This window comes from Triplophysa dalaica, chromosome 21 (assembly GCF_015846415.1).
Source record: "Triplophysa dalaica isolate WHDGS20190420 chromosome 21, ASM1584641v1, whole genome shotgun sequence".
NCBI lineage: Eukaryota > Metazoa > Chordata > Actinopteri > Cypriniformes > Nemacheilidae > Triplophysa > Triplophysa dalaica.
The window spans coordinates 12,214,157-12,233,788 of NC_079562.1; the positions used below are offsets into that span (position 1 = coordinate 12,214,157).

The 19,632-nt window shown below is 38.4% G+C and overlaps 2 protein-coding genes across 9 annotated transcripts in view; one reads left to right on the forward strand and one right to left on the reverse strand.

The window, feature by feature from the left end:
- The window catches only part of mcf2l2 (MCF.2 cell line derived transforming sequence-like 2), a 55,604-nt gene that overhangs the window by 18,816 nt on the left and 17,156 nt on the right, over window positions 1–19,632 (reverse strand). For 7 of the 8 annotated variants that reach the window (XR_008904965.1, XM_056734302.1, XM_056734299.1 and 4 more), the window contains exons 3-19: window positions 18,279–18,393; window positions 18,041–18,131; window positions 16,679–16,798; window positions 15,847–15,963; window positions 14,902–15,051; window positions 14,351–14,475; window positions 12,806–12,920; window positions 12,556–12,675; window positions 11,992–12,183; window positions 9,817–10,008; window positions 8,963–9,140; window positions 8,634–8,737; window positions 7,788–7,876; window positions 2,290–2,356; window positions 1,753–1,868; window positions 451–520; window positions 274–366 (exon numbers count right to left, since the gene is read on the reverse strand). Coding sequence is in view for 7 of the 8 variants with exons in the window: in XM_056734302.1 (XP_056590280.1) it covers window positions 274–366; window positions 451–520; window positions 1,753–1,868; window positions 2,290–2,356; window positions 7,788–7,876; window positions 8,634–8,737; window positions 8,963–9,140; window positions 9,817–10,008; window positions 11,992–12,183; window positions 12,556–12,675; window positions 12,806–12,920; window positions 14,351–14,475; window positions 14,902–15,051; window positions 15,847–15,963; window positions 16,679–16,798; window positions 18,041–18,131; window positions 18,279–18,393 (2,054 nt within the window). In the remaining variant the exon portion in view is untranslated. The remainder of the gene's footprint in view (window positions 1–273; window positions 367–450; window positions 521–1,752; window positions 1,869–2,289; window positions 2,357–7,787; window positions 7,877–8,633; window positions 8,738–8,962; window positions 9,141–9,816; window positions 10,009–11,991; window positions 12,184–12,555; window positions 12,676–12,805; window positions 12,921–14,350; window positions 14,476–14,901; window positions 15,052–15,846; window positions 15,964–16,678; window positions 16,799–18,040; window positions 18,132–18,278; window positions 18,394–19,632) is intronic. The other variant, XM_056734297.1, reaches the window with a different exon arrangement.
- On the forward strand, window positions 3,081–6,405 carry b3gnt5a (UDP-GlcNAc:betaGal beta-1,3-N-acetylglucosaminyltransferase 5a). Its single transcript, XM_056734303.1, has 2 exons — window positions 3,081–3,238; window positions 4,904–6,405. Exon 2 carries the CDS (start codon window positions 5,136–5,138, stop codon window positions 6,264–6,266), a length of 1,131 nt encoding a protein of 376 aa, XP_056590281.1. The 5' UTR covers window positions 3,081–3,238; window positions 4,904–5,135; the 3' UTR covers window positions 6,267–6,405.

Below are 19,632 nucleotides of genomic sequence, written 5' to 3' on the forward strand. Positions count from 1 at the left end.
CCAGTACTCATGACAAAACAAAATATTTCGGAGCGAATAAAGAGTCTAACAATCTGTCTTTAAAATGAGCTATCCATCTGGATGAAAGAATCTAAATATTGGGAAAAATGTCTCTTGTCAGTCTTTGTAATGCTTGCTACCTTGTCGTGCCAAGGACACCTCACACAAATATTATGTTTGACTTTGTGCAAATTTGAAGAGAGCTGTTTGTACTAGGCAGGCAAAACCTTTACATACTGGATATCATTTCAAAATGATGAGTGTAGACCTCACCTGGAAAAACATACTGTCCCCACACTGCCGCCACAAAGCTTCAGAGCGTGGTTTATTCTGACAGTACTTCTCATAGATTTGCAACTCCTCCTTCTGTAACAGCAGACGGAGACAAGCGTAAAAATTCCACTTACCAAGCAACCACCTACCTCAAATAACCTATGAATGCTGACTCACCCGCTTCAAAAAACACCTCCCCACCAATTCTGGCTTTTCTGCACAGTTTTCCAGCTCTTTGAGAAATGTCCTACACAAAAAGTGAGAAGAAAGAGTATTTTATGAATCGAGCCAAAGGTCGTCAGCAGGAGAACACATAGTGAGAAAAGACTAAAAAAAGACCTCTGTAATGAGGTTGACGTTCTTTTTAAACGTCGCGTCTCTCACCACTTAACATCAGAAGTTAAAGGAACACCCCAAAATGAGAACTCTGACATTTATACAGACTTGGAATAACCCGAGGATGAGTAAATGAAGACAAGATGAACTGTCCCTTTAAGTGCTTCACCAACGCAGAGGTAAAAGGGAAGTTCACCCAAATAACCAAACTCTTGACTGTGATTCTTCTACAAAACTTAAAAGGAGGAAAGAAGCACATCATTTTTCTGTTTAATAAGTGTGGAAAGCTTCCACTCTTGGCTGATAATATTTTCCATAAATAACAATCTGTTCCTCACTGTCGTCTGACTTCAGAAGACCTTAAACACACAAATAAAAAACACTATGATGCTTTATTTTTTGGTCTTAAAAGCCCTCAGTGGAACTGCGCTTACATTCTGCTAAACATCTTTTGTGTTTAACAGAAAAGATTTCCTGGTTTGGAACGTTTGAGCAAATGATGACACATTGTTCATTTGTTCTGAGGAATTACGGTAAATTTACACATTACTGAACAATAGCATCTTAAATGAGCCTGTGAATCTGTCGACTCCTCCAAGCAAAACAATGCAACGTTTACAGATACACCACAAACACAAAAGACAAGCCTTTCATTACTGATGCACTGACAGATTGGGTTTCAATGAGCATAAAACAGAAGATCAGGTTAGGACTGATCCGGCCTATGCTGTGCATCGGTGGTGTCACAGCTCGAGGGGGCGCTGCTGTAGATTGTGCTATTGTTAAAACTCTGGACTTCCCTGTAACTCTATCTGCACGTGAGCACGTGAGAGACAATGAACTTGAAGAACAATTGTTAGCGTATGAGGCCAGTCAAACAACAGCTTTGTCAACTTTTGTGGATTCTAAAAAACACTGAATGAGGACAAGTTCGATTTTCACAATCTCAAAACTCAATTTTCTCGTTTTATTTTCCTGCAATATTATCATTCATTTTTTTACTGATGATAGAATCCTTTCCTGTGTGAGAAAGCTGAAGAAACCAGACTAAACAGTTGTCTGGATTAACCATGAGTGGTATTGGCGGGAATGAGCAAGTGGTGGGCTCGTACAGTACTCTTGTGTTCAACTTAATTGACTTACTTCTGGTGAAACTGGTAGATTTCAGGCAGATTGCCGAAGAGAATGTCCTTTTTGTTTTCTAGTGATGGTGGGATGAGATAGATGAGTTCAGGGTCGTCCATGGCTGCCGCGTAACCCTGCAGATTAGCAGATTGAGACATTTCAAAGCACCACATTAACATTGTTTTAACACATTTACATTTTAACTTTCAGCACAGATCTTTGGGTAGTTAAACTATGGCTTTCAAAGAGCAACAGAGTTGCCTTGCCACAGCAGTTGAAATACTGTAATTCTAACCATGCTGCTGGTAAACTAATACACAGCTGGGGTACTATTTTACACATCACACTCAGCCACAACAGACAAGTCTCTAAAGACGATTAAAGAAAACATGCACAAGGCTTTTTCTGGGCAGATGTGCAAAGATTTTATTTTTCAAGTGTCTTGGTTAACTTGCATCAAATTCTCAAAGAGCAGCTGTGCTCCAAATGTCTAGCATGTCTTATTTTTTACCTATTTTCTTGATACTACGTCTTTGTTCACACCCTGTTTCATACCTCTATGATGCTTTGTAACTCTTCCACGTACAGCCTCTCCGTCTCTATCAGTTCATTCATTATGTGACTATGAGGAAATGGAAAAAAAATGTCAGTATCGGCTAAAAAAAGTCAGAAGATTCATGTGACGAGACATTTGATAAAAGTGTCAAAATGAACCGCAGGACACTCAAATCAAAACATCATTTCGTCCGGGGGAGGTTGACACAGTAATGCTTTTTATTATTATAATACATACAGAGGAATGAGCTTAAAATGGATGATGACAAGTATTCTGTAAATCTGCACTGAATCATCTTTCAAATGAGGAGCATACAGACTTAATTTCACCATCCATGTGCAACAATTCAACTGTAAGTGACGTTTTTGTGTGAATGTGTAAAATGCTGCAATAACGTCTTTCCCAATGATGGAATAAAATGAAATGAGTACAACCCTCCTTTTTTTATTGGCTAGTCAAATTGACAGCCCGCCCACAACTCCTGGCAGTGGTTAAGCAAATTATGCCAAACAATGTCACATTGAGACACAGTTTTTAAAACATTTGGAGACAGCAAGTTACCAATTATTACCTTACATCTTTGCAACGGAAGTTTAGTAAATCAACTATTTCAACAAAAGTGTGCAAGCTACTTTCACAATTTATCCTGCTAAATTCTCCTCTAACGCAGACCAAGACTGAATTACATCATTGTGCTGAGGTACAGTGTGTCTATCATATGACCTGAATTCCATGCTACTCATTTGGGGAAGCTTCTCTTTTCACAGCTGTGTGGTTCATATGACAAACTGAAATTGCTCTGAGCTGAACAGGGATGTGCTCCGCCCATCAGGAAACACACCCAACTCTGTCAAAGAGTTCTGCTCTAGAGAGCTGTGGGAGTAAAATCCTGGGCTTGGAAACTGAACGGTTACACACATTAAACCTGAATGGGCCGCCGTCTGGATGGTAAGTCACACCGTTTGATTTTTTTCTTTTACATGTATTCAAGGAGTTGCGTTCATTGCTAAATATATGAAACACCAAGCCAGCCAGGCCAGTGTTTCGTTGGTTTGTCAAGCTTTAGAGAGCTCATACTACATTTAAAGAGTGACTGTGAAGACTGAGTCCGAATGTGAGACACAAGGCTTTTATTTCCTAATGGGTTTCACTTCTAGTTTTTAAACATGACTATATGTGTGTGATATATTTTAAATATACATTTTATTTATATTTTATTACTTAGCAACTTTGCAACCGGTTCGCAGGGGTCACATGAGAATCAGGCTTTGTTATTCATGTGAAGAAATTTAACCTCTGATAGTAAGTAGTGTAAGATCTGTAAGTAGTGCTGATGTTTGAGAAATCATGGCAGAGATGGTGTTATTTTTCTTCTATTCATTTAATATGTAAAGGAAAATATCAGTGTAGTGTTTAGTGCTTCAACGGATCATATGGGTACAATTTTAAGAAACTATTTTTGAATTGATTCAAAGGCATTGAATTGAATTCTACTTCACGGTAAGAAAACGTGTCGCAATTTATTTCTAGAGAAAAAAAAATGGTTTCAGAAGTGGTGTACATTATTGCATTCAATGAAACGTAATGTCTTTCATTCATTCATTTCGTCAAAATAACAAACAAACACAGGACTGTGGACTATTGCCATGTAGACAATCATACAAAAGCCTGTCCTGCAACTGACTGTTTGAGCAGGTGATCTAGTTTGAGAGATGATCTCTGCCATTCCTGACGGATGGTAGTTTGGTGCGTGTGTGATCCCGCGTGTGAGCTCGCTTTCATTGTTGTGCGTGGTGCCCTTTGAGTAAAATTGCTGTCGAATGAGCTTTTTTTCATGGTTGTGAATGTTGTACGGCTCTCAGCGGATCAATGCGTTCGGGCGGCTTAAAGCCTTCTTTTATTCAATGTAAGACTGAGTCAGCCGTTGCTTTCATTCACAACATGGATTCGCCTGGTCCCCCACATGGGTGAGGTTTTGAGCTCTCTTAACAGAGTAAACAGGGAGCATTTGTTAAAAGAGAATTGGTGTTTTAAAAGCAAACAGATCCAGTCCATGACTGTCTGGATTTTAAGTATATTGATTTACTGTAAAATAAATCCCTAAAAAACTGATATTTTCTGGCAGCTGGGGCGCCAAAAATAGAGGGTAATATAAAGGTTTTTCCCTGAAAAATGACATGTTTTCACTGTTTATCTTGTACATTTTGGGGCATTTTCTTTTAAAAACCACATGAAAAATCTGTGGGAAAAAAAGTAAAATTATATTTTCTGGTGGGGTTTACAGTGTAATCTAACAGAACATTTTAATTGACAGCTATAATAATAAAATGGAGAGTTAATTGTCCACAGTTGTAATAATAATAATACAGTAAATATGGACTGCTTATTTATACAATATACTGTATAGTATACTATATACATGTTTGTTCTAGCTACAATGTTTTAAAGCATGCCAGCTTATCAAAGTTACTTAAAATTTAAGGTAAATTGCAGTTAAAGGGGTAGATCACCCAAAATTTAAATGACTTTTTATTCATTATTTTTGGTCTGTATGGTAAAGTCCTCTTCCTATATCTTTACTGTTTTATAATATGCATGCATCTTTCTTCACAGATTACCATTATGGAGTAAAGTGTATATTCCTGCTTCGAATGCAACTTTGACCATTTTTATAAAGTGCAAACGCAGAAAACCAAGAAAATGTATCAGGTCAATGCTTCAGGTAGACAGTCTCATCTGCACTGAGATACCTGCGATGGAACAAAATCTGAAATTCGGAGTAAATCGGAATCTCATTATTGGACTTAACAAGAGCGTCTTGAGAGAGAGCTGTTAATTTAGCAGAATGTTGATAAATCACAGACGGATCAGGAAATGGCATTTTCTACAGCTTATTTCAATGTGCTGTATCTTGTCGGTGCTCATGGTTTGCTGGGACCACGTGGACAACCACGTGGTCAGCCACGTGAAGTCGTACTCCTACCGCTATCTGATCAACAGCTACGGTTTCATCAACAAGAGCCTGAGCGTCAGCCAGGAGGACGCGGCGAGGTTCAGCAGTTTCCCGTATTTGTTCAATCAAAAGGACATTTGTAAAGACAAGGATGTGTTGCTGCTGCTCTTTGTGAAATCCTCGCCGGAAAACTTCAACAGAAGGCAGGCAATACGTTCCACCTGGGGCAACGAAACGTACATGAGAAGCGAGCTGGGTGTCGAGGTGAAAGTTGTGTTTGCTATGGGAGTTCACAAAGACAATGGTTTCCTGCAAGGGGATTTGCGCAAGGAAAGCACCAGCCATGGCGACCTGGTTCAACAGGACTTTCTCGACACCTTCCATAACCTCACTGTGAAACTGCTTCTCCAGTTCAGCTGGATGCATGATAACTGCGCACACGCCCACTTTTTGATGTCTGCCGATGATGATGTTTTCATTCACATGCCTAATCTGGTGCGTTACCTACAGGACCTCAAGAGACAGAACGTGCGCAATTTCTGGGTGGGCCACGTGCACAGGGGAGCGCCTCCCATTCGCAGTAAGAGCAGTAAATACTACATGCCCTTTGACATGTACCAGTGGTCGTCCTATCCTGACTACACTGCCGGCGCCGGTTACGTGGTGTCCGGAGACGTGGCAGCAAAAATCTATCAGGCCACCCTATCTCTTAATGCTTCCATGTACATCGATGACGTCTTCATGGGTATCTGCGCCATCGTAGCGGGCATCTCGCCCCAAGAACACGTTTACTTCTCAGGTGAGGGGAAAACGCCTTATCACCGATGCATTTATGAAAAAATGATCACCTCACACGGACACGAGAATGATATCGGGTATCTGTGGAAGGCGGCAACTGACCCGCAGGTAAAAGGCACATCTTCAGGAGTAATGGGGAGACTGTATTGTGTGGCTGTGAAAATGATGTTACTTTGCAAGCCGTACTTCTCAAATACCTACTCATGCACGGGAGCTTTTACATGATTCACTGAGAGCTCTATATGTCCAAGCAGTATTTTTTATACTTTTGTTTACTTCTGCTTTCAGTTTGAAATATCATGTCAGTTGTGTCAATCAAATAAAACGATGTACCTATAAGCCTTTGGTCAACGTATTTTTTATAAAAGAGGAATCAAAAGTGGGAAATTACATGTGCCAGAAATTGAACCCACGTTTGACTATGGAGTCACTTCTGCATTTTAAAATGTTTAAATGACATCACAACTGTTAACTGTGGAAAGACTTTAGCTCTGGAAAAAAATGATTATGTGCCTTAGTAGATCTTTGTGAAAAGACATTAAAATTGATAAAATTACATAAAAATCTCGGTAATAAAATCTAATAATTTTGGTTGTTAAGATTTTAATTATTTGTTCGAGAAATTGTAATTGAACAACTCCATTTTATTGGGTTCAACCATTTTCAAAACTCCCATATTTCAATTAAAAAAACATTGTTTATATTTGCTTTCCTTTTGCAGAAAATGAAAACCATAGAAACAGGTCAACATAACAAAAATATGCTCTGTATCTTTTCAGACCTCAAATGCTGCAAAGAAAACAAGGTTATGTTTACTCTTAAGCAAAACAGCAGAAATATTAGTAAGTAATTACTTTAGCGTCAAACTGTGATATTATAACGTAATGAAAAATATATATATATTTTCTATCTTCCAGCTCATCAAAATAATTAGTTATTTAGTCCATTCTAACTATAACATAATTAAGGCTTAGATAAAATGTAAAATAACATAAAACAATTTGAATGGTTAAAGGTTAACCTTCTCTTTAAATGCACTGATCAGACGCAGAATGTTTGTAAACTTTGAAAATCTCCTCATAAAGAGAAAAGTGAAGGAATAAAGAACGGACAAATAATGAATTCGAGTTTCTCTTTTAAAAAGTACTGTTAAATAATGCATAATTGCCAAATCCTTTTAAACACAGTTTACGATGTTTTAGAGACTTATCCGGCAAGTTGACAAGGGAGGGCACATGTTGCTACTGTTGACACAGAGCTGTTACGTGGTTGAACAAACATCTCATGTGCGTTCCGGGCAAAAGAGTGTGTTTTCTTAATGTGACAACAAAAAACCAACAGACTGACATTTTCTGTGCCATGTGGGAGAACACAAAGCAGGATGTGTGGTCATCCTAGTGAGAAATTACAACATTAAGAGGTAGGGCAAAAGAGAAAAAGCCTTTAAACAAACTGTGAATTCACTACGTTGTGGAAACAGAAACACACTAAAACAACAAAAGCTGACATGAAGGTGTTGAGGAGGAGCATAGTTTCTAACTAGTTGGGGCAGTCCATAACAAAAGGTTTGGTAAGCAATTCATGAAGTGAACAATGCAAACATTATGTGGGAAAAGCCGAGATGTATGTGCTATGAAGAAAAATCATTATAGGTTATAACTTCTTAAACTCGTTTTATTATTTTAACATGACCTTTAACTCTAGTGTAAGGCCCTTACTTCCAAACGACATGATTTTGGTTCTTACCTGCGTCTGTTTGAAAGCGTCTCCTCTGTCTCATTGTTCATGAAAACATGACTTGAACCACCCTGACCTCCTTCATGCATGACCTCAATCTGTAAGAAACCACAAATATTTCACTTATTCCGTCACCCTTGAAATGGTTCCTTGCATTAGATACCAAACCAGAATAACACAATCAGATAGCATATCCAAAGTACGTCAGAGCTTCTCTCAGAATCTTTGGCAAGTTGTGTTATAGTGATTTCAAATCTGTATAAATGTCTTTGTTCTGATGAACACAGAGGAAGATATTTGGAAGAATGCTCGGACCCCATTGACTACCATAGTAGGAAAAATTACTTTATAATTTGTTTTGTGTCTACATAAAAAAGAAGATATTTAAAGAATGTAGGACAGCAAACTGTTCTGTGGAACTTTTGACTACCTTTGTCATTTTTCCTTCTAAGGAAGTCAATGGGGACCAAGATTAGTTGGATTAGTTTAGTTGGATTCCACAGTATAGTATAATGCAATGTAAGTCACTTTGGATAAAAGCGTCTGCCGAATGCATAAATGTAATGTAGACGTAAGCATTCGTCCAAAAACCTTTCCCAGTGTTCAAACACACAAAGAAATGTATACAGGTTTGGAAAAACGAGAGAGTAAGTTATTGGGTGAACTGTCCCTTTAGTTCTTCATGTGACCTTCAGAGTCAGAGTCAACCCTTCGACATATTTTGGGACCACTCTTTATTGTGTAATACTGTAAGATTTACAAAAAAAATCATGAAGGAGTAAATGATATTTTTATGTACACAAATTCCTTCTACATATATATTTTTTTAAATTTGACTGATGAGAGCGTTTATACCTTGAGGAGAGTTTTGGATTTGCGAATATTCTTGCGCTTTGCCAGCTCTGCTTCACTAGTTTGCTTATTAGTGCTGGAGTTTTCTGTACCTCTGCGATTTGACGCTGTAGAATTGAAAGAATTAAACAGGGATAAGTGATTTACAATACTTTCAATGTAATGTTGCAGATGAATTTAAGGTTATTATGATAAAAAGAGAGCCTAAGTGTGGGTGTGTTGGCAAAATGCTCAAAACCAGGTCATGCTTCTGGAAAAGTTAAATCTAACCACAAGCGGTTTGGACGTGCATTCATTTCTGTGAAAACATGCCTGGTTTCTGCAGAACTCACCTGGGCCGGTGGCTTGTGGTGTTCTGTACGAAGGCCGTTTGGGGGAAGATTCTGGTCGGGGAGCAACAGGTTGCACAGGCCTTGTTTGCTTAGCAGACAGCTTTTTCAGACTTGCGCGCCGTTTATCAAGCATCTCTTGAACGTCATCCAACCTTTTCAGAGCCTTTTGAACTTTGTTCTGAAAGGGGGGAAATGTGCAGGTACATAACAGTTTTGGACGCGGATAAACAATTTCTACTGTTACTGAAGAGTGGAATCCAAATGTAATTTGACACAAATCAGTTATTTCAGATTCTAGTATCTACTTGCTCTCATTGAAGTACACCAAATGATTTTTGGAAAAAAGCAGATGAAGACAGTATTTCATGAGGTGGTTTCTTTGTATGACTCTTTATTGGTATGAAGTAAATTCTACAAAAAATTTTGATTAGTAAAAAAATAATAATGAAGCCCCACCCCGTACACTTTATGCGCTTCACAATGTCATAGAAGAACATAAAAAGGTAAGAAAGAGATGGTTCTTTAAAGGTCCTTTGACTGAATAATTAATACTGGAACCAAAAATGGTACTTCTATGGCATCGCTGTAAAGAACCTTTTAAGCACCTTTATTTTTAAGAGTGTAACCCTGCCCCTAAACCTATCCATCACTGGTGCAAAGCAGATTGTACTTAAACCTACTAATAAGATTGCATGAATCATACAAATCAGCCAAGACTCGCCATATAATTTGGTTAGTTTTGCCCAAAATTATCGTGCAAAAAATACAACCTGTAATGCAACAAATTTGGAAAAATGCAAATGTCCGTTTCTCACTCTTCCATCCCACTGCATTGACACAAACTTCAGTAGTACCTTGACAAGGTCTGATAGGGTGATCTCGTACTGGTGGCTGAGGTCTTTAAGATGAGCGAGCTGCTGCTCTTGGGCTGTTTCCTTGAACCTCTCAATATCCTTTAGCGCCGCTTCTGCCCCTTCCTGAGTCTGGCATCTGTCGACAGCCTGAGAGGCCAACACATACACACCAGACTCACACCACCGGTTGACCTGCCGACACACAATCACATCAGCATCAATGCACATCATCATGCTAACACAACCGATACATCTCAGTAGTATATAAGTGAAGAGTTTGGTTCAAAAAGGATAACTCAAGTTTCGAAAATCAGTTTTTTTTTATTATGCATTCCAATTAATATCATTCAAACTGCAGTTGGTTTGTTTTGATTTAGGGCAAAATAAGAAAAGAAAAAACAGCAAACTAACACAATGAAACACAATAAAAACCTGATAACATAAAAAAACATGTTTTTTGTTTAAAAACGAATTTATGTCATTAAGTCAAGATTTGATAGTTTTAACAGGCGGGTTATAAAACAATGTCAACCTGTCAATCAAATGAGGTTGTGCTATTTAAACCATGTCAATCTAGTTTTATGTCTGGTTGTTGGGCATCCTATGTCCCCCCTTCCTACCAGCAACCCATACCCCAACCAAAAACACAGCTTTCTACATGGCAACACTGTGTGCAAACAGTCTGCTGTGGGTCATTTGAGAGAGATAAGATAATGTTTATGCCTGTGATGTTTCTTCTAAACAGTGTCAAAACAGTCTGTTGTGGGTAAACAGTCAGAAACTGTGTGAAAACATTCTTGCGCAGCAATCATTTTACGACAGGGTGTACGTGTGAATCATCAAACATTCGTATGCCGCCAATCTCATCTTGAATTATAGAATAATGTTTATATGTAAATGTTTTATGCAGTTTTCTTCATTAAGGTGAAAGATCTGTGGTAGGACCAGCGGTCTTCAGACCCCACTAACAGGCCTGGAACCTGCCACATAAAGCCAGGCAATCTCGAGCTGTGACCCAGTGCATGTCTTCTATGGCGTTAATTTAATGACAAATTACCGTGGCCGCTAGGTGTCACTGCGCTGCAACAGAAGAAAACTCATGCAAACAAAAAAAACACAAGCAAATTCAGAAAGCATCTCCATTAGTTTGGCGACACATGCCCTGCAAATTCTCGCAACACAAACATACACAGAAACGCGCTGCAAATTCTCGCAACACAAACATACACAGAAACGCGCTGCAAATTCTCGCAACACAAACAAACGCAGAAATGCGCTGCAAACTGCACGGACGACAACGGAAGTGTTTCCGGGGACCGCAAAAACTGATGCACCTGATTGGGACGCGCTTCATTTTGACTGTTCAAATTCATTAGTTGAGTTGTCAGCCACACTGACTATGTCGACTAGAATACGTTTTTTTAAACTGTTTTATAGTGACACTTGTTTAAGTAAGTCGAGCAGTTACTACGTCTCATCGTTTTTGTTAAACTGTTCAAATCGACAGGCTAACAATATCCTACAGACGTACGTTAAGAAAGTTAAAATTCCCCGGAAACACTTCCGTTGTCGTCTGTGCAGTTTGCAGCGCGTTTCTGTGTTTGTTTGTGTTTCGAGTATTTTCAGGGCATGTGTCGTCAAACTAATGAAGATGCTTTCTGAATTTGCTTGTTTTTTTGTGTTTGCATGTGTTTTCTTCTGTTGCAGCGCAGTGACACCTTGCGGCCACCGTAACAAATGTCGCGGGCGCATCGTTACAAAGTAAGAGCGCATTTATGCAATACGAGCGCGTGAATCTCTCCGCCCTCACAACGATTTCCTTTGTCATGCACAAAACTGGACGCGCGCTCACAATCATACGCTGCTCTCTTATGAATGTACTCTGCTGTCGCTCAGTAAGTGTGTGCGAACTCAAAATGCCTGCCGTGCATTCACAGATTCTTTGGTACTCTTGCTCGAGAGAGTTCCACCTGTGTTTTCAGGGATTGTAAACTGTCAAAAGTAGTCAACCAATCAGGTATAGGCTTCCGTATCAGTTTTCGGTCGTATGCTCGTTTCATAAATGAGGCCCATTGTCTGGATAAGTTGTATGTATTCAGCATGCTGTAGCCATTTTTAGTTTATTTGTGCGTTTTTCACTTTTCAATTATGAAGGGTTCGAAATATTTCACCAACCTCATCAATTCGTTTATGGATGTCAAGCGATTTGGTCAGAATGTCCTGCTTCTTTCTGGCCTCGTTGCTGAAGTCGTCACATATTCGACGGAGCTCGACACACTTGGGCCGGATGGAGTCCACAGCATAGTGGTTGCTTTGGATCAACTGGTCGCCATGTTGGGCATGAAGCTGAGCTTTTTCTAAACACTCCTGGACATAATAGATTTCAAAACACAAGAAATGACAATGGTATTTTCACACATTCTACCACCCTTGAAAAAGTTTAATTGTATTATATAGATAGAAGATGTATACCAGAATTTCAAACCTGATGGTATCTGTTAACAAATGATGCAAATATTGTTTTTCTCACAATATTTGACTATATGTGCAAATGGTATCATGGTGATTTATGAGTGTTAGAAGTCGTTTACCCACAAGTTCACAAGTTGTATTATTAGAAGAATAATACAATTATTCCTTATCAATTACAAATATTATATGTACTGATTTAATACAAAATGTACTGTCAGTTTGATTTAATTTTAATGTTAACAAAACAGCCCACTTCATTTTTCATACCTGAGCTTTGTCCTCCAGAGTTTTCAGATCTCCCAGTAGGTTTTCCACTCGAGTCACGCAGTCCGCAGTGTCAGAGAGCCCCAGTAAAGCCTCCATCAGACTGTCCAGAGAAACTTTCACCTGACACATAAACTCAACAGGTCAACTATAACCAGACGGGCTGAACCCCTAACACAGACAAACCTGCCATTTTTGTTATAAAGCGCCAATACATTTATAGAGCGTGTTGGATTTTAGGTACATCCAGTACCTCTTTAAAGTCCTGCTCAAAGTGACGTAACTGTAAGCACTGTTCCAGCTTTAAGTGATGCCTCGACCAGAATTGTTCAAATGCATTCTCAGTCTCATCAAGCTGCGCTAACAACCTACAACATACAAACAAACAGTTTAAGTACTTTGTGCATCACTGTCTGCACTTAAAGTAAGGAAAGTTGACACTTGTCTTAAAATTAAAATATTTCACCACCAAGACAAAATTTCCCCATGTTTTACTCACCCTCAAGGCATCCTAAGTGAATATGCTTTTCTTCTGGAAGAATAATTTTGTCAGAGTTATAATACACGTATAAAAAAAACACACGGGACACAGTCGTGTTATAAGTGCGGGTGACGAACGCTCCATTTTCCGTTTTCAGCCAATAGGATGGCGTCTACTCTGGCGGGAAATCACGTCATTGTCATTTGTCGGAAGAACAAGCCTCTGGTTCAAGCGCATTCAGAGATGACAGAAGCTTGACATCAACGTTAATAGTGCTGTCAATATGGATATTACTCTTAAACAAACGCATTGATTCACTTCAGAAGACCTTTGGAAAGACCACAGAGCCTTGTCGAGCAGTTCTTTGATCGATGGATGAACTGTTTGGAGCTTCAAACACTGAGCTTCAAACACCGTTCACTCCCATTCTACCGCTTTGAAGTAAATGATACGTGGTGTTATAACTCTGACTGGATTATTCTTCTAGAAGAAAATCATATACAGTTAGGATGCCTTGAGGGTGAGTAAAACAAGGGGGCATTTTGATTTGGTATTGTAATATCCTTTTAAAGCTGAATGCGCTAAGTTGTTTTGGATAAAAGTGTCTACTAAATGCATAACTGTAGGCCTACACAAAACTGGTAAACATTTAGACCGTGCGTCAACCAGAGTAAAAGTGGACGAAAACACAAACTGTGGCTGCTTTTGTTTTAGCTTAGACACTTTGGTTGCTATGATACAAAATGCACGCCAGAGTAATGACGTACTACTATCTGATTCCACAAAAAATCTCAAGCAGTATTTACATCATCTAAATGTGAAATGAACAGTTTTGATGGACACTAAAAATGGGGCAAATGGGGCAAACTAACACAATCTTACAAGAATTCTTAAGAATTTACTAGGTGGCTAATTCTTATCAATTCATACGATCTTATTCGTCTGCTTTCGTGCCAATGATGGTGGGGGGTGGGGTTAGGGGAGGGGCTTGAGTATTGCATTTTTCGAATAATCGTACGTTTTGGGAGGATTCACATCATACAAATTCATACGAATTATCCACCTCGTAAAATACTTCTGAACTCCCGTGAGATCAGGCTGGGCAAAGACATTAAAATCAGAACAGACCCTATTCACATTCTGATCACAGGTTTCTATTCTTCTATTTTGAATGGACTTCTTATTACCTTTACTTTCCTGGTTAATCTGATAACAAATGGTGATTTCGTTTAATTGTTTTTTATCTGGGTTAAACAGTCCATAAAATAATTGTTTGTGTGTCAGGCAGTTCTTGGCTCGTGTTAGCGTGTCACACACCTCTCGACAGTTGTTTGGTTCTCTATCTCGTCTGGGTTTAGAATGTGGTTCTCAGATTTGATGGCTTGGTCTTTGATACAAGAGAGTAGAGTATTTCCTTGTTTTACAGCCAGTTTTAGCTCATCCTGTGCAGAGAAAAGGAAATCCTTTATAGGTATCAATGACGCATATGTGGTTACCCAGACAGAGGTTCGATTAAGCGAGAACTAGGGCTTAGGTAAATTAAGATATTTAAGCAGTTTTTACAAACATGACAGCATTTTGAGACAAAGCAATGATGAACAAGATTCCGTCAGAGCAATTTTGTACTTATGCATTAAACAGGTTATAAAACCTTCAGAAATAAAAAAATGTAAATCTTCCATAGTGTGAAACTCAATGAACAGATCAAATGTTAATTTAAAAACTTGTGTTTGACATTGGCAGTAAAATAATGGAAAAACTGTTGTATATAATATTTAGCAATTACTATTAAATAACACATCTAGCTATAAACAGACTTCCTAATATGACTGTCTCTAGACAGATTACTGTATCATACATGACTGTACCTTGAGTTTGTCATGTTTTTGGGTGTGTGTGACGAGTAAATCTTTGGTGCACTGCACATCATTGGGAAGCTCAGTTTCTGCCAGGTCACTGCCAAACTGCTGCAGCATCTGTGCTGTACTCTTCACCGTTAATGCAAAGTTCTCAATAGCCTGAGGGTGCAAAATTCAGTTCCAATCTTAATAATGTGCATGTGTATACTTTCTACACAGACTATGACTATTTCATCCAAGAAACCAATAAAAAATGGGCCTGAAATAGGTTTATTTTCTTTTTGCAAAATATATACATATCTTTTCAAGATATTCACCCATAGTCATGTTCCAATGCTACTTTTGTTCCCAGGAACTCAATTCAAGTAGAAAGAGCAAATGATGATAAATGTGATTAAAAGGATTGTTCAACCCAAAAATGAAATTTCTGTCATCTTTTATTCCCCCTCATCTGGTTCCAAACCTGTATATGACTTATTCTTGCAGAACACAAAATAAGGTGTCTCAGTGGTTTTGAGTCTGTAAAATGACATGAGGGTGAGGAAGCGAGTAAATCATTTCCGGTTGAACTATGCCTTAAACCTCCACTCTTATGCTGTGAAACTGTGTAGAACATTTACTTCTGGAGAAACAAGATATTTTCAAATGACTGAATGTGTAAAATTAAAGGAACAGTTCACCCAGAAATGACTACCATAGTGGGAAACATTGCTTTATACATTTCTGTGATCTGTTTGACACAATATAATATATGTTGAAGAATGAAGGAAAGCAAACAGTTGGGTCAATTTTCCTACTATGGTAGTCAATGGTGGTCAAGAACTCTTTGGTAGCAATCATTCATCGAACAAAGAAATGTATATAGATTTGGAATAACTCGAGGTTGAGTAAATCCCTTTAAGGATTTTTTGTTTAAGGAAATTAAATAAATAACACTGTGACGGTCTTTCTTACTGTCCGATGATGAATCCATTGACTGTGACAATACTCCAGAGTTCCCCCAAGGTCACAGGTCAGCTGGCCTTTGTCAATGTATCCATATAAATCTGACAGGGAGTTTAGCATAACAATCTACAAGGGAAAGAGAATATAATGAAAATCTGTACATTAAAAGCATTTGGCTTTTCCATAGCTCTTGGGAAACACACTAAAAGAACGTTTGTCTAACGTTACTTTGAGGTTAAGACAACACATCTGCATGTTACTATCTGGGTCTGTTGAGCAGTGTAGGTGTGCGGTCATGACCTCAACCTTCCAACCCCATCTACCTACACCAGACTCACTAAACCACAAAACGTTGTGTTGCTGATGAAAGCTTACAAACATTCATGCATTTAAATGTTGTGAAATGTTAAAGGCTGCACCCGTATCTTTACCCCTACCCTCATTTTCACATTTGCAATCGCAGGCAGATGATAATCGCATTCACCGCTGTGAAAACTCAATGGCATGGAAACAAACTACAGTGCATGCGTTTATTACATTGCATACATTGCATTATCACTACTGTGACTGATACAAACAACAACAGACATGACCTTCTGCACAATGCGGAAACCTTCCTGATCTCTTTGTAACAATGCACCCTGTGTCTCCTGCAGTGGTGTTAAAAGCACATGACAGACAAGATCATTTGCACCTATAAGACATGCATAATGCAACAGGGCGACAGGCGGCATGTCAATAATTCATTGGATGAGTGATCATGGTTACAGACGTTTCTGCTGGAGCATTGCGGCGGGTCAACAGACGCACTGAGAGTCCGAGCAGGCGGAAGCATGCTTACCGGTACCTTCAATTTAAAGTCATCTCGGTGTAACCGCATGCTGACGTCAGCAATGGCCCTTTGGAGGAGACGTGATGGCTTGAGAACCAACACGAGCTGCAGGTTTCCTGGGAAGGACCCCTTTAGGTGATAAAAAACAAGAATGCATAGAAAAATATGACCTTTTATATCAACAACGGTGTGCTTAGATAGCAATAAAATCGAAGTGTGTACACAATTTATTCCAAACCAGTTTAATTGTTTGTTGTTCTGCTTAACACAAAGTACGTTTTTTTTTAAGAATGTTTGTAAGCAAATACATCTGGGGCACTATAGACTTCCATAGTAGGGAAAAAACTAATATGGTGGTAAATGGTTCCCCAAAACGGTTTAGTTTCACACATGATTCAAAATATTGTCTTTTGCGTTCAACAGAACAAAGATTTTAATACAGTTTTGGAATAAAGGGCGAGTAAATGATAACAGAATTTTCATGTTGGGTAAACTGTCCCTTTAAGTAATTTTACCAAACATGCCTATCAAAAAACGTGTGTGCATTTTGTGACAATACAATGGCACTGATGTATTTTAAGTTTTTTTTTTTGTTATACAGCTCTAACGTTTATTTTAATCTAGGATTTATTTGTCTTAGCACTGTACGGAAACCACCCCATAGTGTTGTGAAATCCAAACTATCCTCCTTTAAACTTTATTAAAATAAGAATAAAAATTGTTCTCGTGTCAAATGTCACAATTATTTCACCCTTATGTTTTCCAAACTCTTAAACACTTGAATTCAGAAAGCGGGAATACAAAATGTAGAGAAATCTTTTATTTTTCTTAATAATTTTTCCTTGCTATTTAATAGGACTACTCCTACATTGGGATATACTGCTAAATATAATGTAATCTATAAAATAATTCATTTACATATATTGGATCCATGTGCTCATATTTTTTATATAAGTTCCAATTATTTCAAACAATGTATTATTCTATTTATTTTTAAATATTAGTTAATATAAAGTTAATATAAAGGAAGGCATATTTTATGCGTAAGGGCTATTATGAGGGCAAAATGACACATATTTTTGGTCTGTTTTAAATATTTGCCTTACAATCAGAAGAAGAAATAATGTCAGATTTTTTTGTGTCTTTTCATTTGTTTCTCATTTGCAGAATCACCAGTCTTCTCTCAACATAGCAGCATCAGTTTTCGTGGGTTTGGTTCGGTTTAACACACAGAAGAAATAACCCACTGAGTTCTTGTCCATAGATGGACAACTTGACTTCAAATATTAGCCTAACTGCACATCATTCAGTTCTTTGTACTGACAACCTTAACATCAAATATGAATCGAGCATACATGAGTATGTACTAACCGCTATTCGAGACAATGAATTTATTGCTGAGTTCCATTTGTCTTTCCTGCGGTCCAGGATTATAACAAAGCCAATGCTAGAGGCGTCCATGCTAATGGAGAGAGAAACAGAAGCAAAGACATCACACAGTGATAAAACCAATCTGATCTCATGTGAATTTGTGTGCTCCAGTGATATTCAATGATGTTCATCCTGTTGGTTCTGCTGAAGGTAATAAGAAATATACGTGAGGTTTCACCTTGGTATGCTGGTCAGGTATGTGACAACGTTATCAAAATCTTCATCTGGTACTTCACTGAAGCCTGAGAACTCGGGAAAGGTGATTATTGGTGCTCCATCTTTTCCTCTTCCTCCTGTGGAAAGTCATGTTGAATTACTTATCAAGTTTTTCTTAATCATACTTTGATTTTATCTGTTCCTCACATACAACTACTGAGTTTGTTGAGGCTTAACAGTAGTTTTTAAACTTGACAGCCCCACTCCCCATTTGCTTTTATATTAAGATTTTCATTTTATTTTGAGCTGTTTCTTTAAGACTCGTATAGTTTCAATTCACTACTGTTGTTTTTTTCCACATGCGTGAGAACAACACCCAAAATGAAAGCTACAGCAGCTTGTGTGAAATTGTGCAGCGGAAAGCATGCCACAGATGTGCAGATGTGAGAAATGTAGCTTCCTTCACCTATGATTAACAATACACTTCTTTTCTTCTGTTTCTACCACTGACTCCCAGTATATACACTTGAGTTGCCTATAGAAATCAAACCAATGACCTCTTTTAGGTAACAGGTTTGTTAGCATCAAACAAGCTACAGGGACACAAAGGCCCGGTTTCACAGACACGGTTTAGCTCAAGCCAGGACTATGCATAAGTTGAATTGAGATGTTTATGTAGCTTTTAAGAAAATGCCTTGGAAGAATACATTACTGGTGAACATCTTTAGACAAAACAATGCCACTGATATATTTTAAGATCTTTCTGAGCAAGTTACATTCAGTTAGGATAGGTCACACATTTCTTTTAGTCGGAGACTAGACTTAAGCCCTGTCTGTGAAATGGGGTCAAAATGTATCAACATTTTAAGCCGAAAGTCGAATGGTCCCGGGGGAAACCGGTTTGCTTATCGGAAACAATGTGTTTGGTGTTCAAAGAAGAGACCTTGTTTCTCGTTCACTTATTGCACAGTTTCTGGTGAAAAGAGGGCGGAGACTAGCAGCTCGCTTGCATTTAAAGAGAAACACACACCACAACAGTGCGTTTCTCCTCACATGCAGAAGTGGGCATGTAGAGGATGGTATGTTAAAAGATCTGTAGTGTTTTTTTAGCTAAAACTTCAAAAACACACTGTGGGGACACCAGCGACTTATTTAACATCTAGTGAAACCATTCGAACAACCTCTTCTTTAAGTCAAAGGCCCGGTGTACACTGCAGGTCTTGATGCTCGATTCTGATTGGTTCCCTGTATCCAACCGTACGTTTACACGTACTTTCAATTGTGACACATATCCGATTTACTTGCTTACACATGCCAAACCATTTTAAACATCACGCATGCGTGAACACAGTTTATTGAGCCAAGAATACTCTCTA

Coding starts and splice junctions, on each gene's coding strand:
- b3gnt5a (XM_056734303.1), top strand. CDS start 5,136: ATGTTGATAAATCACAGACGGATCAGGAAATGGCATTTTCTACAGCTT.